At 41.6% G+C, this 19,153-nt stretch overlaps 1 protein-coding gene across 1 annotated transcript in view; it reads left to right on the forward strand.

The window, feature by feature from the left end:
- LOC146628414 (proline-rich protein 5-like) overlaps positions 1–19,153 on the forward strand; it is a 52,320-nt gene that overhangs the window by 17,123 nt on the left and 16,044 nt on the right. The window contains exon 2 of the mRNA XM_085357814.1: positions 10,848–10,981. Coding sequence (XP_085213940.1) covers positions 10,863–10,981 — 119 coding nt within the window. The 5' untranslated portion in view covers positions 10,848–10,862. The remainder of the gene's footprint in view (positions 1–10,847; positions 10,982–19,153) is intronic.

Raw genomic sequence — 19,153 nt, forward strand, 5'->3', positions numbered from 1 at the left:
TGCAAAACCAAGACATAAATCATGTCTCCTGGAAGGGGGAGGACGTATCACAGGCAGGGCACAGCGAGCTGAAATCTCTGAAACCGACTGGCCTTCACTTCCTACGAGACAGAGAAGCTCTTCTACCCCTGTATACGGGAGGAAACAGGACTGGACAACCGTGAATAGGAAGGTTAACAACAAACCTCCAAAACAACTGAATGTGAAACTGCAGAACAGATTTGCTCCACTATCAAAGGACCCTGGATCTATATCGGACAACCATCCATCTAAAAGCAGCGAAATAAGGTCTGAAAATCTGTTGAAAAGTGAAAGGCCACAGGGAAAGCTAAAGGCTAGGCCTGAAACTCTGATTGTGGGTGACTCTGCCGTAAAGGATGTACAAAGGATGTGCGGTAAGAACACTAAAGTCCTCTGCTTTCCTAACGATATGGTCAACAACCTGAAGGAGAGAATTCTTCAAATTGCAGATGAATATCCAACTGTGACAAACATTGTTCTGCATACAGGGTCAAACGATGTGTCCAAACAACAGTCGGAGGTTCTGAAACGGGACTTTACTGGATTATTAAATACTGTAAACTCTCTGAATGCAGCTGTATTCATCAGTGGACCTGTACCGCCGGTCAGAGGAGGAGACGAGAGATTCAGCAGGTTGTTTACGCTGAATAAATGGCTTATATCAGCATGTGCTGACCACTCAGTGCATTTTATCGACAACTTTAATATTTTTTGGGAACGCAGGCATCTGTTCAAAGCAAATGGATTTAATTTTAACAAGTCAGGGGTGAAACTGTTCACCTCCAACTTGTTTTATTCCATACGTCATCCATCTGTGCTTGGTGCCAAGGCTGAGATAAACGAGGAGTTATCTCATAAAGAGGAACAAACAGTACTCCAAGAACAGACAAAGCCCAGCAGAAACCTTGAGGAGGAGCTCCATTTGCCCCCACCCGGGAAGAGCCTCAGAAAGGAGAGACATCCATGGCATCTGAGGAAGAGCCTCAGAAAGGAGAGACATCTAAGGCAAGAAGAGGGGTCCCTATTTGCCTCCAACTCTCTCAACAACACCAACGACCAGGACAAGGGACCACGACCTTCCCCAGTCCCCCAAACCCCTGACAGGCCATCACCCTCCTCCCCCTCCCTTTCTCCCTCCTCCCCACACCTGAAATTCACTGAGGAGATGATGGAGCGGGTCAATGCTGGGCTCAGATCTACCCCCCGTCCCAATCCCTTTTTGTCCCCCATAAACCCCCCACCAGAGCGGCCAAAGGTTCGCCATCGAGCCCCACCCTCAACAGAGCAATCGAAGTCACATTGCCCAGCCTCGCCCCCCTTAGTTCCTCTTCATGCCCTGTCTCCGCAGTCTGATGCGTGATGTGTGAAGGGTCCGGGCTGTGAGGATTATGGCAGTGATGACTTTTCCCAGGAGAAGCTGGGACCCTGTTTACTAGAAGGTTTTAAAATTTCTGTACTTTTAGGTGACAGGAGACATGTGGCCTGGTCAAAACACAGAGAGCTGCACTCTAAAAGATCTTTAAACATAGTAAACATACCTTGTGTGCCACAGACTGCTCCCAAACATGAGGGGACAAGTAATACCTCTAAAACACTTAAGTTGGCTTTATTAAACATTAGATCTCTAGCTGGGAAAACATTTTTAATTAATGATTTAATCACTGAGCACAGCCTTGATTTTATGTTTTTAACTGAAACTTGGTTGGACCAAAGTAACAGTGGAGCTGTTCTCATCGAGACGACCCCTCCTAACTACAGTTTTATCAGTGAGGTCAGGGCGAGCAGGAGAGGAGGAGGGGTTGCTGTCTTATTTAATGAATCATTTCAATGTAAGCAGCTATCTCCTGGAAGTTTTCAGTCTTTTGAATATGTGGCTTTACAGCTGAAGGCCCCATCCAAAGTTGTGTTTCTTAATGTTTACAGGCCTCCCAAATACTGCACAGACTTTTTTAATGACCTCAGTGAACTGCTGTCTGTGATCTGTGTTGATTTTGACTGTGTAATTATTGCTGGGGATTTTAACATTCATGTGGACAACCCTCAGGACAAAGGGACTAAAGACCTGAGTAACACTCTGGGCAACTTTGGGCTGACTCAGCATGTAACAGAGGCCACACATAATAGAGGACACACTCTTGACCTACTGATCTCCAAAGGCCTGAGCATTTCAAAGGTTACTGTGTCTGATGTGGGCCTGTCTGATCATTACTGTGTTTTCTTTGAAAGTAAAATCTCAGCCCACACAAATATATCAACAACAGTGATCACAAAACGGTGTATAACTGAACACAGTAGTGCAATTTTTAACCAGGTCTTCCCATTAACACCTGACCTGCCCAGAGGGTCAGTCAATGAGCTCATCAATAGCTTCAATGCTAACATGTTAAATGTAATGGACACTATTGCTCCCATTAAGGTGAAGGTTATCTCTGGAAGGAAAAAGTCTCCATGGAGAAACTCCACACTGGTGAAAAATGAAAAAAGAGAGTGTAGGAAAGCTGAGCGCAGATGGAGAAAAACAAACCTCCAGGTTCATTATGACATTTATAAAGAGAAACTTCACAATTATAATTTACAACTGAGGAATGCAAGGAGGTCCTACTTCTCTGACATCATCACTAAAAACAGCCATAATGCTTGGGTCTTATTTTCTACAGTTGACAGGCTAACAAACCCTCCTGTGTCAGTGGCAGCTGAACTTCATTCGACCATGGCCTGCAATGACTTTGCCAAATTCTTCACTGAAAAAATCCAAAAAATTAGACAAGCAATTGGTACATCAACAGCAGATCCAGGATATGTACTGTGTCCACCAAAAAACTGTTTAAACACCATGAAACAGTTTCAACCTATTAACAGCAAAGACCTGGAGGACATCTTAGGTCAACTGAACTCCTCCTCCTGCTGTTTAGATGTCCTGCCAACAAGTTTTTTCAAAAAGGTCTCAAAGACTTTAGAGTCAGACCTGTTACAGATCGTCAACTTTTCTTTATTATCAGGTGTGTTTCCAGAATCACTAAAAACTGCTGTAATCAAACCTATACTGAAAAAGGACAATCTTGACAAGACACAAATGAACAACTACAGGCCGATCTCAAATCTCCCGTTTTTAAGTAAGATCATTGAAAAAGCAGTTTCCCAACAGCTCAGTTACTTCTTAAAACAGAATAATTGCTACGATGCCTTCCAGTCAGGTTTTAGACAGAACCACAGCACTGAAACCGCTCTGACAAAAGTGTTTAATGACATATGTCTGAATACAGACAGTGGAAAAATGTCAGTCCTAGTTTTACTGGATCTCAGTGCAGCATTTGATACAGTTGACCACAACATATTACTCAAACGACTGGAGAACTGGACAGGTCTTTCAGGAACTGTACTAAACTGGTTCAAAACATACGTAGAAAACAGGAAATACTTTGTATCAATAGGTAACTTCACATCTGAGCAGACAAGTATCACATGTGGAGTTCCCCAAGGTTCCATCTTGGGACCCCTTCTGTTTAACATCTACATGCTCCCACTGGCACAGATTATAAACAACAACAAAATAAACTATCACAGCTATGCAGATGACACACAAATATATATCACAATGTCACCAGGAGACCGAGGCCCTGTACAGGCTCTTGGTAAATGCATTGAGGAAATCAATGACTGGTTGTGCCACAATTTTCTCCAGCTAAACAAAAACAAAACTGAGGTAATAGTCTTTGGCGCCAAAGAAAAACGATTACAGGTCACCAGAGAACTTCAATCTATACACCTAAAAACCACAAACCAGGCGAGAAATTTGGGTGTAGTGATGGATGCAGACCTAAACTTAGAAAAACACATTAAGACATAACAAAGTCAGCTTACTATCACCTCAAGAATATATCAAGGATAAAAGATCTGATGTCTCAACAGGACCTGGAAAAACTAGTCCATGCATTCATCTTTAGTAGGCTTGATTACTGTAACAGCATCTTTACAGGTCTACCTAAAAAATCAGTCAGACAACTACAGCTCATTCAGAACTCTGCTGCTCGAGTCCTCACTAAGACCAAAAAAGTGGACCACATCAGTCCAGCTCTGAGGTCCTTACACTGGCTGCCTGTCCGTCAGAGGATAGACTTTAAAGTTCTGATGCTGGCCTATAAAGCTCTGAATGGTTTAGGACCAAAATACATCAATGACCTCCTGACCCAGTATGAACCATCCAGATCCCTCAGGTCATCTGGATCCGGTCTTTTATCAGTTCCCAGAGTCAGAACCAGACACGGAGAAGCTGCATTCAGCTTTTATGCTCCTTATATCTGGAACAAACTCCCAGAAAGCCTCAGATCAGCTGAAACACTCAGTTTATTTAAATCCAGGTTGAAGACTCACCTGTTCTCAGCTGCATTTGAATAAAGCACCAAATCCACACTTTAAGCTTAAATTTCAAAACTTACATTTAACTACTGATTTTATCTACTGTTCTGATTTTATCTGTTTTGATTTTATATACTGTTGTTTGTTTGTTTGTTAATTAGTTAGTTAGTTTATTTGCTTGTTTTATTCAATTTTAAATCATGCTTTTTATTTGTTCTTGTTTCTAATGTCTCTGTAAAGCACTTTGAATCACCTTGTTGTTGAATTGTGCTATACAAATAAACTTGCCTTGCCTTGCCTTGCCTTTGTTTTTCTCCATCTGCGCTCAGCTTTCCTACACTCTCTTTTTTCATTTTTCACCAGTGTGGAGTTTCTCCATGGAGACTTTTTCCTTCCAGAGATAACCTTCACCTTAATGGGAGCAATAGTGTCCATTACATTTAACATGTTAGCATTGAAGCTATTGACGAGCTCATTGACTGACCCTCTGGGCAGGTCAGGTGTTAATGGGAAGACCTGGTTATAAATTGCACTACTGTGTTCAGTTATACACCGTTTTGTGATCACTGTTGTTGATATATTTGTGTGGGCTGAGATTTTACTTTCAAAGAAAACACAGTAATGATCAGACAGGCCCACATCAGACACAGTAACCTTTGAAATGCTCAGGCCTTTGGAGATCAGTAGGTCAAGAGTGTGTCCTCTATTATGTGTGGCCTCTGTTACATGCTGAGTCAGCCCAAAGTTGCCCAGAGTGTTACTCAGGTCTTTAGTCCCTTTGTCCTGAGGGTTGTCCACATGAATGTTAAAATCCCCAACAATAATTACACAGTCAAAATCAACACAGATCACAGACAGCAGTTCACTGAGGTCATTAAAAAAGTCTGTGCAGTATTTGGGAGGCCTGTAAACATTAAGAAACACAACTTTGGATGGGGCCTTCAGCTGTAAAGCCACATATTCAAAAGACTGAAAACTTCCAGGAGATAGCTGCTTACATTGAAATGATTCATTAAATAAGACAGCAACCCCTCCTCCTCTCCTGCTCGCCCTGACCTCACTGATAAAACTGTAGTTAGGAGGGGTCGTCTCGATGAGAACAGCTCCACTGTTACTTTGGTCCAACCAAGTTTCAGTTAAAAACATAAAATCAAGGCTGTGCTCAGTGATTAAATCATTAATTAAAAATGTTTTCCCAGCTAGAGATCTAATGTTTAATAAAGCCAACTTAAGTGTTTTAGAGGTATTACTTGTCCCCTCGTGTTTGGGAGCAGTCTGTGGCACACAAGGTATGTTTACTATGTTTAAAGATCTTTTAGAGTGCAGCTCTCTGTGTTTTGACCAGGCCACATGTCTCCTGTCACCTAAAAGTACAGAAATTTTAAAACCTTCTAGTAAACAGGGTCCCAGCTTCTCCTGGGAAAAGTCATCACTGCCATAATCCTCACAGCCCGGACCCTTCACACATCACGCATCAGACTGCGGAGACAGGGCATGAAGAGGAACTAAGGGGGGCGAGGCTGGGCAATGTGACTTCGATTGCTCTGTTGAGGGTGGGGCTCGATGGCGAACCTTTGGCCGCTCTGGTGGGGGGTTTATGGGGGACAAAAAGGGATTGGGACGGGGGGTAGATCTGAGCCCAGCATTGACCCGCTCCATCATCACCTCAGTGAATTTCAGGTGTGGGGAGGAGGGAGAAAGGGAGGGGGAGGAGGGTGATGGCCTGTCAGGGGTTTGGGGGACTGGGGAAGGTCGTGGTCCCTTGTCCTGGTCGTTGGTGTTGTTGAGAGAGTTGGAGGCAAATAGGGACCCCTCTTCTTGCCTTAGATGTCTCTCCTTTCTGAGGCTCTTCCTCAGATGCCATGGATGTCTCTCCTTTCTGAGGCTCTTCCCGGGTGGGGGCAAATGGAGCTCCTCTTCAAGGTTTCTGCTGGGCTTTGTCTGTTCTTGGAGTTCTGTTTGTTCCTCTTTATGAGATAACTCCTCGTTTATCTCAGCCTTGGCACCAAGCACGGATGGATGACGTATGAAATAAAACAAGTTGGAGGTGAACAGTTTCACCCCTGACTTGTTAAAATTAAATCCATTTGCTTTGAACAGATGCCTGCGTTCCCAAAAAATATTAAAGTTGTCGATAAAGTGCACTGAGTGGTCAGCACATGCTGATATAAGCCATTTATTCAGTGTAAACAACCTGCTGAATCTCTCGTCTCCTCCTCTGACCGGCGGTACAGGTCCACTGATGAATACAGCTGCATTCAGAGAGTTTACAGTATTTAATAATCCAGTAAAGTCCCGTTTCAGAACCTCCGACTGTTGTTTGGACACATCGTTTGACCCTGTATGCAGAACAATGTTTGTCACAGTTGGATATTCATCTGCAATTTGAAGAATTCTCTCCTTCAGGTTGTTGACCATATCGTTAGGAAAGCAGAGGACTTTAGTGTTCTTACCGCACATCCTTTGTACATCCTTTACGGCAGAGTCACCCACAATCAGAGTTTCAGGCCTAGCCTTTAGCTTTCCCTGTGGCCTTTCACTTTTTAACAGATTTTCAGACCTTATTTCGCTGCTTTTAGATGGATGGTTGTCCGATATAGATCCAGGGTCCTTTGATAGTGGAGCAAATCTGTTCTGCAGTTTCACATTCAGTTGTTTTGGAGGTTTGTTGTTAACCTTCCTATTCACGGTTGTCCAGTCCTGTTTCCTCCCGTATACAGGGGTAGAAGAGCTTCTCTGTCTCGTAGGAAGTGAAGGCCAGTCGGTTTCAGAGATTTCAGCTCGCTGTGCCCTGCCTGTGATACGTCCTCCCCCTTCCAGGAGACATGATTTATGTCTTGGTTTTGCACCAAGACAGTCTAAGGGGGGATTATCACTTGAGGATTTATAATAATGCACAGAGTCTACTTTCTTGGTCATGTTATCTGTGCTCCTTAGCTGTGTACTAGCTTGCTCATCGCCATTGTTTTGAATCAAAGGCAAGGTTGTTTCATTTCCACACAGTCCATTTACCTCCACGTTTACTTCTAAGCGATGAATTTTTGTCTCCAGTACTGCAATCTTCTGCAGGAGGCTGTGGTAGTCATCTGTGGAGAGGGAAGGCATCTTGTTGCTAGTTAGCCTAGCGGTTAGCACCTTTCCAGGCTATTGAGGCTGCTCGGTGCCCAGACGCTGTAATCAGGCTTCAGCTGTGTCTAGGCCACAGACACACGGAGCGCTGAGGACAAGGTAACCATAAAATGTTGCTGTTTCTGTTAAGAACACTCTAGTCCTAATGATCTACAAGTGTCCAGAAGTTATCGCAGGTAAGCTCACACGGGAAAAAAGGGAAAAAATCAGCATAAAAATCAATAAAAATCAATATAAGAAGCAAAGCATTCAAGAGCAAAGAGATGAAGCGTCCACACTCAAAGGGGAGGAGCTGAAGAAGAAACACTCACTGCATCATGGGAAGTCCCCAACAGCCTAGACCTATTTCAGCAACTAAGGCGGGGCTCTATCTAATATGCTTAACTATATGCTTTGTCAAAAGCTTTAAGCCTAATCTTAAAAATAGAGAGCACGTCTGTCTCCTGTGTCCCAAGTGGTGGCTGGTTCCACAGAAGAAGAGACTTGAAGCTGAAGGTTCTGCCCTATTCTGCTTTTAAATATCCTAACCTTATCACACGATTTGCTGAAGAAGATTTGAAGGAGTCAGGAATTACCAAGAAGTGCATGAGGGTGCTGCAGGATATGCACTTAGAACAGCAAGACAGTGGTGTGATGTGTCGCTGGTGTAACAAATGGGACTGCATCAGGAATGGGGTTAACAAACAGATGTGGACCAGCAGGAGTTTTCATTGACTAGGAAGGGAGCCTGGAGAGGTGGAGGCATACTCTGATCAAGAGTAAAGAAGAGTGAGAGGGAAGAAAGGTTAATTTGCAAGAAACAGATGTAGAGAAGGAGGAAGCGGTAAACAATCCAAAGCAATGACTGGTGTACAAGAGAAATGAAGAGAGTACAGGCAGGGTGGAATGGGTGGAGAAAAGTATCAGGGGCGATTTGTGACAACAGGATGCCAACAAGGGTGAGTCAAATTCCTCGTTTGTGTGTACAAACTTATCCAAATAAAGGCTGTTCTGATTCTGCTGATTTGGTGGCAGTGCCAAAAGCGACCGGGATGGATAGGAATTAGGGCTGCACGATTTTGCATAAAATGAGAATCACGATTTTTTGGCTTAGAATTGAGATCACGATTCTCTCACGATTTTCTTTTCCAGTATAAATATTTATTGCACTTATTAACTGCACATCAACTTCGTAACAGTTGAGACTGAACATAAAAACAATAAATAAACATAAAAACAACAAATGTCTCACGTTTTGTTGTTGCCGCAAAATGTTGTGTTTAAAAATGTTTAAAAAACAAACAAAAACCAAAAAGGTTACCAAAAGATAAACGTGTGTGTGTGTGTGTGTGTGTGTGTACGGTGTTTTGATATTCCCTGTGTGGGGGTTGTGCAGTCTGACTGCTGTCAGGATGAAGGATTTGCAATAGTGCTCCATCCCACACAGTAGCTACAGCAATGATTTATCATGATTTATTATAATTTCACACTGGAAATTATAATACAGTTTTACTAGTTCTGTCAGCGTTAATCTCGTTAAAATGACGTTAATGCCATAACAGCATTAACGCGGCATACCTAAACGCGGTTAGCTTGTTAGCACGTTGACGCCGTGCAGCCCCACGCACGGGCGATCCGTGGTAACTCACTAACGGAGATTTGTCGCGTTAATGTTATGGCGTTAATGTCATTTTAACGAGATTAACGCTGACAGAACTAATTTTCACTGGAATTTTTTTTGTTTTTGTTTCGATGTTTCGTTTTAATGCACAACTCCGTAGTGCTCAGTTGTCACCATTTTAATGCAAATGCATTTTCCACTTTGAACTAAAAGAATGATAACACAAGAGCAGCACTGATGAAACTGTCGATTACTAAAATATTAAATAGCTGCAGCTATTTAAGGATTTCCATTAGGTGGTAGTACCAGGTACTTTTTTTTTTTTTTTTTTTTTAAGAGTAACTGAAGTCACTGTTCTGAGAAACTCTTGTGTTGCTTTTGCACTACGCTTTAGGTCAGTAATTCTTTTGGCAGCCATACATGCCAGTGTCAACATTGTCTCCACCATTTTTGACAGATGATGCTTCTTTTCTCTCCATCTCATGCTTTTGTCTCCACATAAACCTGGTATAAATTAATTTTGATTTCCAAGATTTCAGATTTTAGTTTTTCTTCAGAACTGTGAAGGATCTTTTAGATGTTTAGTTGTCAGTGTTTTTGTTGAAAAACTGTTGTCAGACTTTTTATTTACATGTTGCTCCTCAATACAGTTTTACAGTTCTGTTGCAGGTCTGTTCTTACTTGCAAATCTGGGTGAATTGCTTGTGTTGCCATCGTTTAGCACATCAGCGTGTTAGAGCTGCGCGTTAAATGAATCATCAAACCAAAATATTTGTGTAGGATTTTATTTAATAATTGAATTATTCATATAACTAGATGAATTGTTGTCATGCCTTTTACTGTTCTGATAAATTATTGTGTTTATTGCGCCCAGTTTCAAAGAACTGACAGGTTAAATGCCCAGGTGTTTCCTGTTGCATTGGTTCCTTACTCATGTACCTGCAGTGTAGGTCAATAGTTGCAGACTGGTTCTTGGTCATCATGTTAATTAATTGTTAATTAATTTTTAATTGTGAATCACAAGAGGCTCATTTTGGGGTCATATTTAAGGCCAAAAAAGAAGCACTATGAGTCATAGCACAAGAAACTGATTTGTACAATGTGTGGAAAATTGCACAGAAAGAGAGACATGTCACCAACAAAAAAGGGCTACATCCAATGAAAGAAAGTCTGTGTAGTTTCTGGAAAGCAGAGTACCTGGAGATCTGCATTTTATAGAGACAGGCTGATCTTGTATCTTTGCACAGGAAGCTGTGGGTTGATAGAAGTCTGTCTCTCTGGTTCTAAATAAATCCGATGTAGCTAAAGCCGCTTTGCTGCATCAGCTATCAACAGAAGTTAAAGCAGCCTAGAACAGGGGAGTATTCCCAGTATGTAACTTGAAAGAATCAAGATCAACATAATAATACATTATCAAAATATCCTGGTTAGCCTAATCTTATTTGAGCATCCATCATGCAAGTTCCCCACTTTCAGAACCTCAAAGAGATGTGGTGTTTAGCTGCAGCACCTTTCACCTTCTTCCTCCTTTGCATGCTAGCAAAGTCACAATGCAATCTTCCAGTTCTATATACAAGTATTACTGTGCAACTCAACCACAGCTAAATGCGCTCATCACCTTTGAATGTTTTAATCTCAGATTCACGCCTGTCTCCAAGGAGATCAGTTTTGTATATTTGTAAAATGATGAAACTGTGTTTTAGTATGCTGATTATTCAGCTGCGCTTCCCTCTCTCTACAGCAGCCAGCTTCCATAATGGGATCTTTTCGGCGTCCCAGACCTCGATTTATGAGCTCTCCAGTTCTGTCAGACCTTACCCGTTTTCATGCAAGCACACCTGCTCTACAGATCTCCAACATCACTGTGTGGAACAGGTGAGCTGACTTCAAACAAGAAATCCCACAGTACTTTAGCTTGATCTTTGTGATCCATATTTAATTTACATTTAAAACCAAAGTAAGCCGAAAGTGACTGTAAGCTAAAATTTGAAGTGTTTTTGTTCTGTTGTAATTTAGTATTTTTATGAAGTCACTTTTCCATCAGCAAGTTTCATCTTCCCCTTTTATTCAAAGTCGGTAATTTATGTCAAAGGGCCTGCACTGACCTGTTACACTTCAAAATTTTAAATAGGCAGCAGTTAGAAGTTTCCACATATACTAACAAGTCAGGCTGGAATACAGAATATAACAAGAATTTGCCTGAATGGAGCACTACATTGGCTCAGTTCATTGGTATAAATATCAGACGTTATCAGTTCTAGACTGCACGACTCCATAATCCCAAAACAAAATGTACAGATATTATCTTACTTTTGTTCTACCTTTAGCACTGGGTTATGTTTTGTCATGTGTATAAACATTGGTTTTAAAAAAACAGAAAAATATAATAAGAGAAGAAGAGGTTATATTGAAAGTTTCAGAGGTTAGAAATTTTCTATTTGGTTTCATATCTGATTAGCTTCTAATTTTAGTGATTTAATTTATATTGGTAATGGCCTAATGAGGGCTGCGTGGTTATGTCTAGAGTTATTATCATGATAACAAGTCTTTTTTTATTTCCAGACTGACCATTTTCCTGAAACCTTTGTTACTCATGTTTGTGGTTGAATGAAAACAATTCTGCAAAGAAAAGTGGGCACAGTTCTTCCACAGCGACATGAAAGAGTCATTGCCGGTTGTTGCAAATGCTTGATTCCTGTTTTTGCAGCCAGAGCAGGAAGAACTGACTTACTTACTTACTTTTGATTAACAGATAGCTGATTAAATAATCTGTTGAGCCCCTTTGTCCCTGGGGGTTCATGGGCTGTGCCGCCAGGTCTGTGATTTAACTATAGACTTAACATAGCAGCACCTGGTATCCAGAGAAATGGCAGACTCTCACAAAACCATTTTTATGACCACCAAACACAGCTAAAACAACAAACAATCAACAACAGGTAGACAGATTCTGCGAAAAGATGTCAACACAAAGTGCGGATTCCCACATTCACCCAGTGATATTTACACGGATCTACACAGACAAACAATGTCTCTGCTGTCTTCACGGATATTTCAAAACCACAAGTTTTATCACACTCCAACCAAAATTCACTGAAAAAGCAGCAAAAGAAGACCAAAATTATGCTTCACGTTAGAATTTATGCTAATATTTTTTTAATCTTACCTTTTCTGTCTGGCTTCCAAAAAAAAAAAAAAAACTCAGATAAAAACACATTTCCTGCATAGCTCCCTCTCCCAGCTTCAAGAGTAGTTTCATAAATCACTCTTTTCTACCTTATTCGTTTGTTTATCCACAGATGCATTATGCACCAGTCTACCATTGTGTACAGTGGGGTGTCCGCTTTTTGTTTTACAAAAATGACCTAAGTTATACTGTTCAACAAAATTTTCAACTTTCACAGATGGTGCCAAATTGTTCCTATGCTTAGCTTAGCCTCTAATTAAACCTGTGTAACTTTGCTCTGTGTCACTTCAGCAGCATTGTTCTTTCCATAGGTAATGTTTATATGTTGATTCATTCAGTTTTTGGTCTACTCCAGCATATTTTCAAAGGGTTTATATGCTATAAAAGCTAAAAAAAACAACAACAACATTAGTCCAGAAAAAGAATTTTTCATATTTTTTTCAGTGTTCCATCCTCAGTTATTTTGACACAATTGCATCTGATGTGATGCTTACATGATTATTTCTCACATGTGTTAGCTTTAATACCAAGATAGTTTTTTTTGTTTTTTTGAAAATGGAGTTTATAATTTTAGAGAAATATTCAATTCATTTTGGGCATGATGTTTTCAAGCAGGAACCCCAGAAAGCCCATAGGGTATTAAAGGTTAAAAGAAAAAAGAAAAACCCCTAAAGTATCTTGATGCGTGCTCTATTATCCAGGTAAGGAAATCCAAAAAGGTTTATTCTGCTCATCTGCAAATGTACTCTATATAAGGTTGGGGAAACCTGCATAGGCTGAGACTGAAGAAGTCACTTGGATGAATGATGAAATGTTTCTCCCACTGAAAACGCTACGTCCAGATGAACAGAATCAACTTTTTGAAAAGTATATGAGGAATGTGGAGGGCCTAGACATGGTCCCAACATAGCTTAAATTGCTCCTTTGCATTGACTCTTCATCCCTGTGGAACTGTACTAGAGGGTTGGAAATGTTGAGGGTGGTGGAGAATGCTTGGCTGGTTTGTCCCAACTAGGAGCATGAAGGAGCTGCACGCTGTACTAGTTGAAATCAAGTCAGAGGTAGGACTGCCAGTCTAGGACGGACTTGTAAATTTCTTCTAGGCATTCAGTTGTATTTAGGTTTGGTGACTGCTAAATGCCATAGCATGTGACTCACATCATTACCATCTGTTTCTTGCTATGATGGCAACTGCACTCACTGGCAGCAGTTGTTTTCTAGCAGGATCATGTGTGACATCACAAGACTGAAACTGCTCATAATTGCCTCAAAGAACTAGTAAAGAGCTCAAGACGGTCACCTTGGATTTACCTCTGAACTCTCATTGACATCTGAATTCAGATCAGTTAAATTTTACTAGCGCCAAATCACGACAAGAGTTGTCTCAAGGCATTTTATATTGTAAGGTCGAATAATACAATAATACAGAGAAATACTGAGAAAATGACCCCTTATGAGCAAGAACTTTTGCAACAGTGGAAAGAAAAAACTCCCTTTTAACAGGAAGAAACCTACAGCAAAACCAGGGAGGGGCGGCCAGTTGACTGGAGAGAAGGAAGACAGGACAAAGGCACACTGTGGAAGCGAGAGAGAGAGATTAGTAATAACTAATAATTAAATGCAGAGAGGTGTATAAACACACAATAAAGGGGGAGGGGGTTGTTGAGTGAAGAAGAAACACTCACTGCATCATGGGAAGTCCCCAACAGCCTAGACCTATTTCAGCAACTAAGGCGGGGCTCTATCTAATCTGCTTAACTATATGCTTTGTCAAAAGCTTTAAGCCTAATCTTAAAAATAGAGAGCACGTCTGTCTCCTGTGTCCCAAGTGGTGGCTGGTTCCACAGAAGAAGAGACTTGAAGCTGAAGGTTCTGCCCTATTCTGCTTTTAAATATCCTAACCTTATCACACGATTTGCTGAAGAAGATTTGAAGGAGTCAGGAATTACCAAGAAGTGCATGAGGGTGCTGCAGGATATGCACTTAGAACAGCAAGACAGTGGTGTGATGTGTCGCTGGTGTAACAAATGGGACTGCATCAGGAATGGGGTTAACAAACAGATGTGGACCAGCAGGAGTTTTCATTGACTAGGAAGGGAGCCTGGAGAGGTGGAGGCATACTCTGATCAAGAGTAAAGAAGAGTGAGAGGGAAGAAAGGTTAATTTGCAAGAAACAGATGTAGAGAAGGAGGAAGCGGTAAACAATCCAAAGCAATGACTGGTGTACAAGAGAAATGAAGAGAGTACAGGCAGGGTGGAAGGGGTGGAGAAAAGTATCAGGGGCGATTTGTGACAACAGGATGCCAACAAGGGTGAGTCAAATTCCTCGTTTGTGTGTACAAACTTATCCAAATAAAGGCTGTTCTGATTCTGCTGATTTGGTGGCAGTGCCAAAAGCGACCGGGATGGATAGGAATTAGGGCTGCACGATTTTGCATAAAATGAGAATCACGATTTTTTTGGCTTAGAATTGAGATCACGATTCTCTCACGATTTTCTTTTCCAGTATAAATATTTATTGCACTTATTAACTGCACATCAACTTTGTAACAGTTGAGACTGAACATAAAAACAATAAATAAACATAAAAACAACAAATGTCTCACGTTTTGTTGTTGCCGCAAAATGTTGTACTGCTTGAAATTCCGTCTCCACCGTTGCTCGACGCTGCGTGTATAGAGCAGGTAGTGCAACAATAGAAAAATAGTTGCGGGACGGCACTGTGTAGCGTTTGTCTAGGGTGTTGATCATTTTCCTAAATCCCTCGTTTTGCACAGTGTTGATGGGAGCCATATCTTTGGTCAGGTGATAAGTGATAGCCTCCGTAATTTCTTTGTGCCTGCGGGAGTTCGACGTGTATAGGGAAGCGCTGTATAAGGTTCCCGTTATTGATGTTTGGGTGGTTGACCGGGACGGATTTTCTCTTGTCACTTTCTCGTCATCCCTGACGTGCTCAACGTTGTTTTTTCCCTGCTAATTTTAGCATCACACGGCACAGCTTCTGTATCACGTGGTATAAGGCTCCGCCCTTGTCATTTGTTGAGCAGGAAGAGTGAGCGCTTGTTTTCATGCAGATTACGTCCCGGATCAAAATGCGATACAATCGTCGTCGTCTTTTTTTTTTTCTTTTTTTTAAAAATCATTGTCATTTGGAAATGAGATCACACATAAGTATGAATCGAGATCGCGATTTTCTAACGATTAATCGTGCAGCTCTAATAGGAATCAAAATGACTCTTTCAGAGGGATGGCTCAGGTTGTGCAGTTTGAAGAAAGAACTGGAGATAAGATTGTTTCGAAATTATGCAGAAGAGCGACAGTGGAAAAGTACACAATCTTTCAGTTCTGAGGTTTTATGTATCAGAACAAAAAAATCATTGTGTCCTTCACAATTCGCACAGATTATTGAAATAACCTGAGATTAACACTTGACATAGCTCATCATGCATTTTATTTTATTTTTTATTTTTTAAAAGAAACTAAGCCAAGGTGTAGATGCAGTGTGTGAAAGATGAAGTACACCACATGATGCAGTGGCCTGTATACCACTTTTAACAGCAATAACTTGAAGTAATTTTTTTTTTGAATGATTTTATCAGTCTCTCACTTGGCATTCGCATACCTAAATGCTTCAGACTAACAATGCATTTTTTATGTCATTTCATAGAACTGGACAAAGGGTGTTGAATATGGAACTGCCAGGCAGGAGAAAAAGAGGTAGAGCAGATTTATGAATGTAATGAAGGAGGACATGGCAGTGTTGGCATTACAGGAGCGGATACAGGGGATGGGGTGAGAAGGATGAAGATGAGCTACTGTGGCTTCCTCTAAAGGAAGCGGCTAAAATAAGATGGAGAAGTTACAGTTGAAAATTCTTTATCCTACTGCAGCTCAGTTTGTCAGGGTGTTTAGATTATTTTATCACTGACAGGAGGAGCTCACACCTCTGAATCTGTGGCCTGTTTCCTGCACTCCACAGCTCAGAGCAGGATGTTTAATAGGAAATAGAGGCAACAGCAAGGTCATATCCTGAGAACCAGCTTAGCTGCATGCAAGGACATTGGACATAGAGAGGACACACTTAAATGCAACTGACCCAAGGAAAAGAGAAACAGCCTTACCTAGAGGCATTATATTTTAGGTTGTCTTCATCCGTATGTATATATGTCTCATTCTTAGTAATGCAATTATTTTCAGCAACACAGATTTACCCTTAAACTCATGTGTCTGTGAAGGTTCTCAGTCATCCAGGTCATCGTAGTCTAAGGAGCTTGGAGAGAAAAGCGTCTGGACTTCTTTAAGTTGCTTGAAGACGTTTCACCTCTCATTCGAGAAGCTTCTTCAGTTTTAAGGGTCAAATGGTGGAGAGTCCCAGATTTAAACACAGTGGGAGTTTCCCACCCAAAGAGGGACAAAGGACCCCCTAATGATCCTCTACCTAATCACATGAGCCAAGGTGTGAAAACTGGTGTGGATCACAATCAGCCAGGGTTTCGGGTGAGCTCATTGTGAATTGTAGCCAACCTTTACATGGACAAAGTGGAAAGAAAGGCTCTTGGCTCTTTTAAAGGGAGAGTACCCAGCCACTGGTACAGATATGTAGACGACACCTGGGTCAAAATCAAAACACAAGAAGTGGAATCCTTCACTGCGCACATTAACGCTGTGGATAAAAACATCAAGTTCACCAGGTAAGACACAAAGGACGACTGTTTGCCTTTCCTGGACTGCGCTGTGCACATTGAAGAGAATGGCAACCTCAACATTGACGTTTATTGGAAGCCCACACACACGGACCAGTACCTCCTCTTTTAGTCCCATCACCCTCTGGAACACAAACTTGGAGTAATTAGGGCCCTACACCACTGGGCAGAAAATGTTCCCTCTAAGCCTGAAGGGAAAAAGGAACACACACATGTAAAGGAAGCACTCAAAACATGCGGTTATCCTAATTGGGCGTTTGTAAAGTCAGCAAAGATGCACAGAAAAGAAGACCAGACACCAGCGAGGGAGGATAAGAAAGACAGACGCAACAACATTGTCATCCCCTATATAGCCGGTGTATCAGAGAAACTCAGAAGAGTTTTCTCCAAGCACGACATTCCGGTGCATTTCAGACCCAGCAACACGCTCAGACAGAAACTGGTTCACCCGAAAGACAAAACTCCTAAACACAAACTTAACAACGTGGTGTATGCTGTACAGTGCAGTGAGGATTGCCCAGACCTCTACATTGGAGAGACCAAACAGCCACTTCACAAGCGCATGGCACAACATAGAAGAGCCACCTCCACAGGACAAGACTCAGCAGTCCATCTGCATCTAAAGGATAAAGGTCACTCTTTCGAGGATGCCAATGTTCACATTTTGGACAGAGAGGACAGATGGTTTGAAAGAGGAGTGAAAGAAGCCATTTATGTCCACTGTGAGCGACCATCTTTGAACAGAGGTGGTGGTTTACGACACCAACTGTCTGCCATCTATAATCCAGTTTTGAGATCCCTTCCCAGACGCCTTAACGCCCACTCACCTCCTGGGCCATCTGACCTCAGGAAATCGCATGATAGGGTGGGGCCAGGTTTCACAATGAGCTCACCCGAAACCCTGGCTGACTGTGACCCACACCCGTTTTCACACCTTGGCTCATGTGATTAGGTAGAGGATCATTAGGGGTCCTTTGTCCCTCTTTGGGGGGAAACTCCCACTGGGATATTCCTCTCCTTCCATCTCAAATGTAACATCTGACATTAGAGGGAAGACATTTTTACAATTTAAGTAACACTCTTGGTATAGAGTGTTTGTCTTTTTCATTGGTTAGTACTAAACCTAATAACTGGTTGGGTCACTTCAAAGTTTTCATTTTGTTCTTCTTAAGCCAGTGTGTGTGGACTGGCTGGTGTGATTTGGATCATTGTCCAGAACGCAAGTGCGCTTCAGCTTGAGGTCAAGAACAGATGGCTGGACATACTTCTTCAGGATGTTTTGTTAGATGGCAGAATTCATGGTTCCATTTACCACAGCAAGTCTTCAGGTCCCGAGGCAGCAAAACAGCCCCAGACCATCACACTACCACCACATTTTACTGTTGGTGTTAGAGTCAAATTGTTAAATGTTGCCATTATTGTACTTAAATTTGTAAGTCTTGGTTCAAACTATATGATTAAGGACTTTCCTTTGTTTCTATCCGGTCGTTAAGTCTGACGTCACTAGCCGTGTCTGGGCCTAAACTCCGCTGCAGGTCCATATATCAAACGATCACTATGGCATTACTGAGAGTTGAAAAACTGTCTAAAGTCTTTCATCTTTAATAAAATGATCAGCGTTCTGCTCTACCAGGTGTAACAATTGAGTTTAACATCCAGGCATCCATGAAAATGGAATTTATGACATTTAACGGAGTTAGAAGTTAGCAGGGAGTTAGCTCGCTAGCTTCTATCTAAATACAATATAGCATGTCCTGACTGCGGGGTTTTGGAAACAAATTAAAACGTACAGCTCTGTTATCACTTCCAACATAAATGAAGACAGAAAACTAAACAGCAGTGACGTTTGTAGGGTTACTGAAGTTTGGCTAGCTGGTACATAATGATGTGCTACGTGGCCGCTAGCGACACAGCTATGTTAGCATAATATAAACAAGATAACTTTTTTTTCCACTCGATAAAAGTTAACGTGAGTGTTCTCGTGGTCAGGAACAAATGTAATCGCATGGCAGGATGCTGTAAAAGGACCAAACTTCAGCCAGGAGAACAACTGAGATAATCCATCCACAATACGAGGTTAGTCATTCATATACTGCTGCATGGGCTGGGCTTTAGTTACATCCTAAGGTTTTAAAAACTGAGCTTAAATAAATGATTAGC

This window comes from Diplotaxodon limnothrissa, linkage group LG7 (genome assembly GCF_057381915.1).
Source record: "Diplotaxodon limnothrissa isolate DT_005_m linkage group LG7, D_limnothrissa_male_GT1.1, whole genome shotgun sequence".
In the NCBI taxonomy this organism is placed as follows: domain Eukaryota; kingdom Metazoa; phylum Chordata; class Actinopteri; order Cichliformes; family Cichlidae; genus Diplotaxodon; species Diplotaxodon limnothrissa.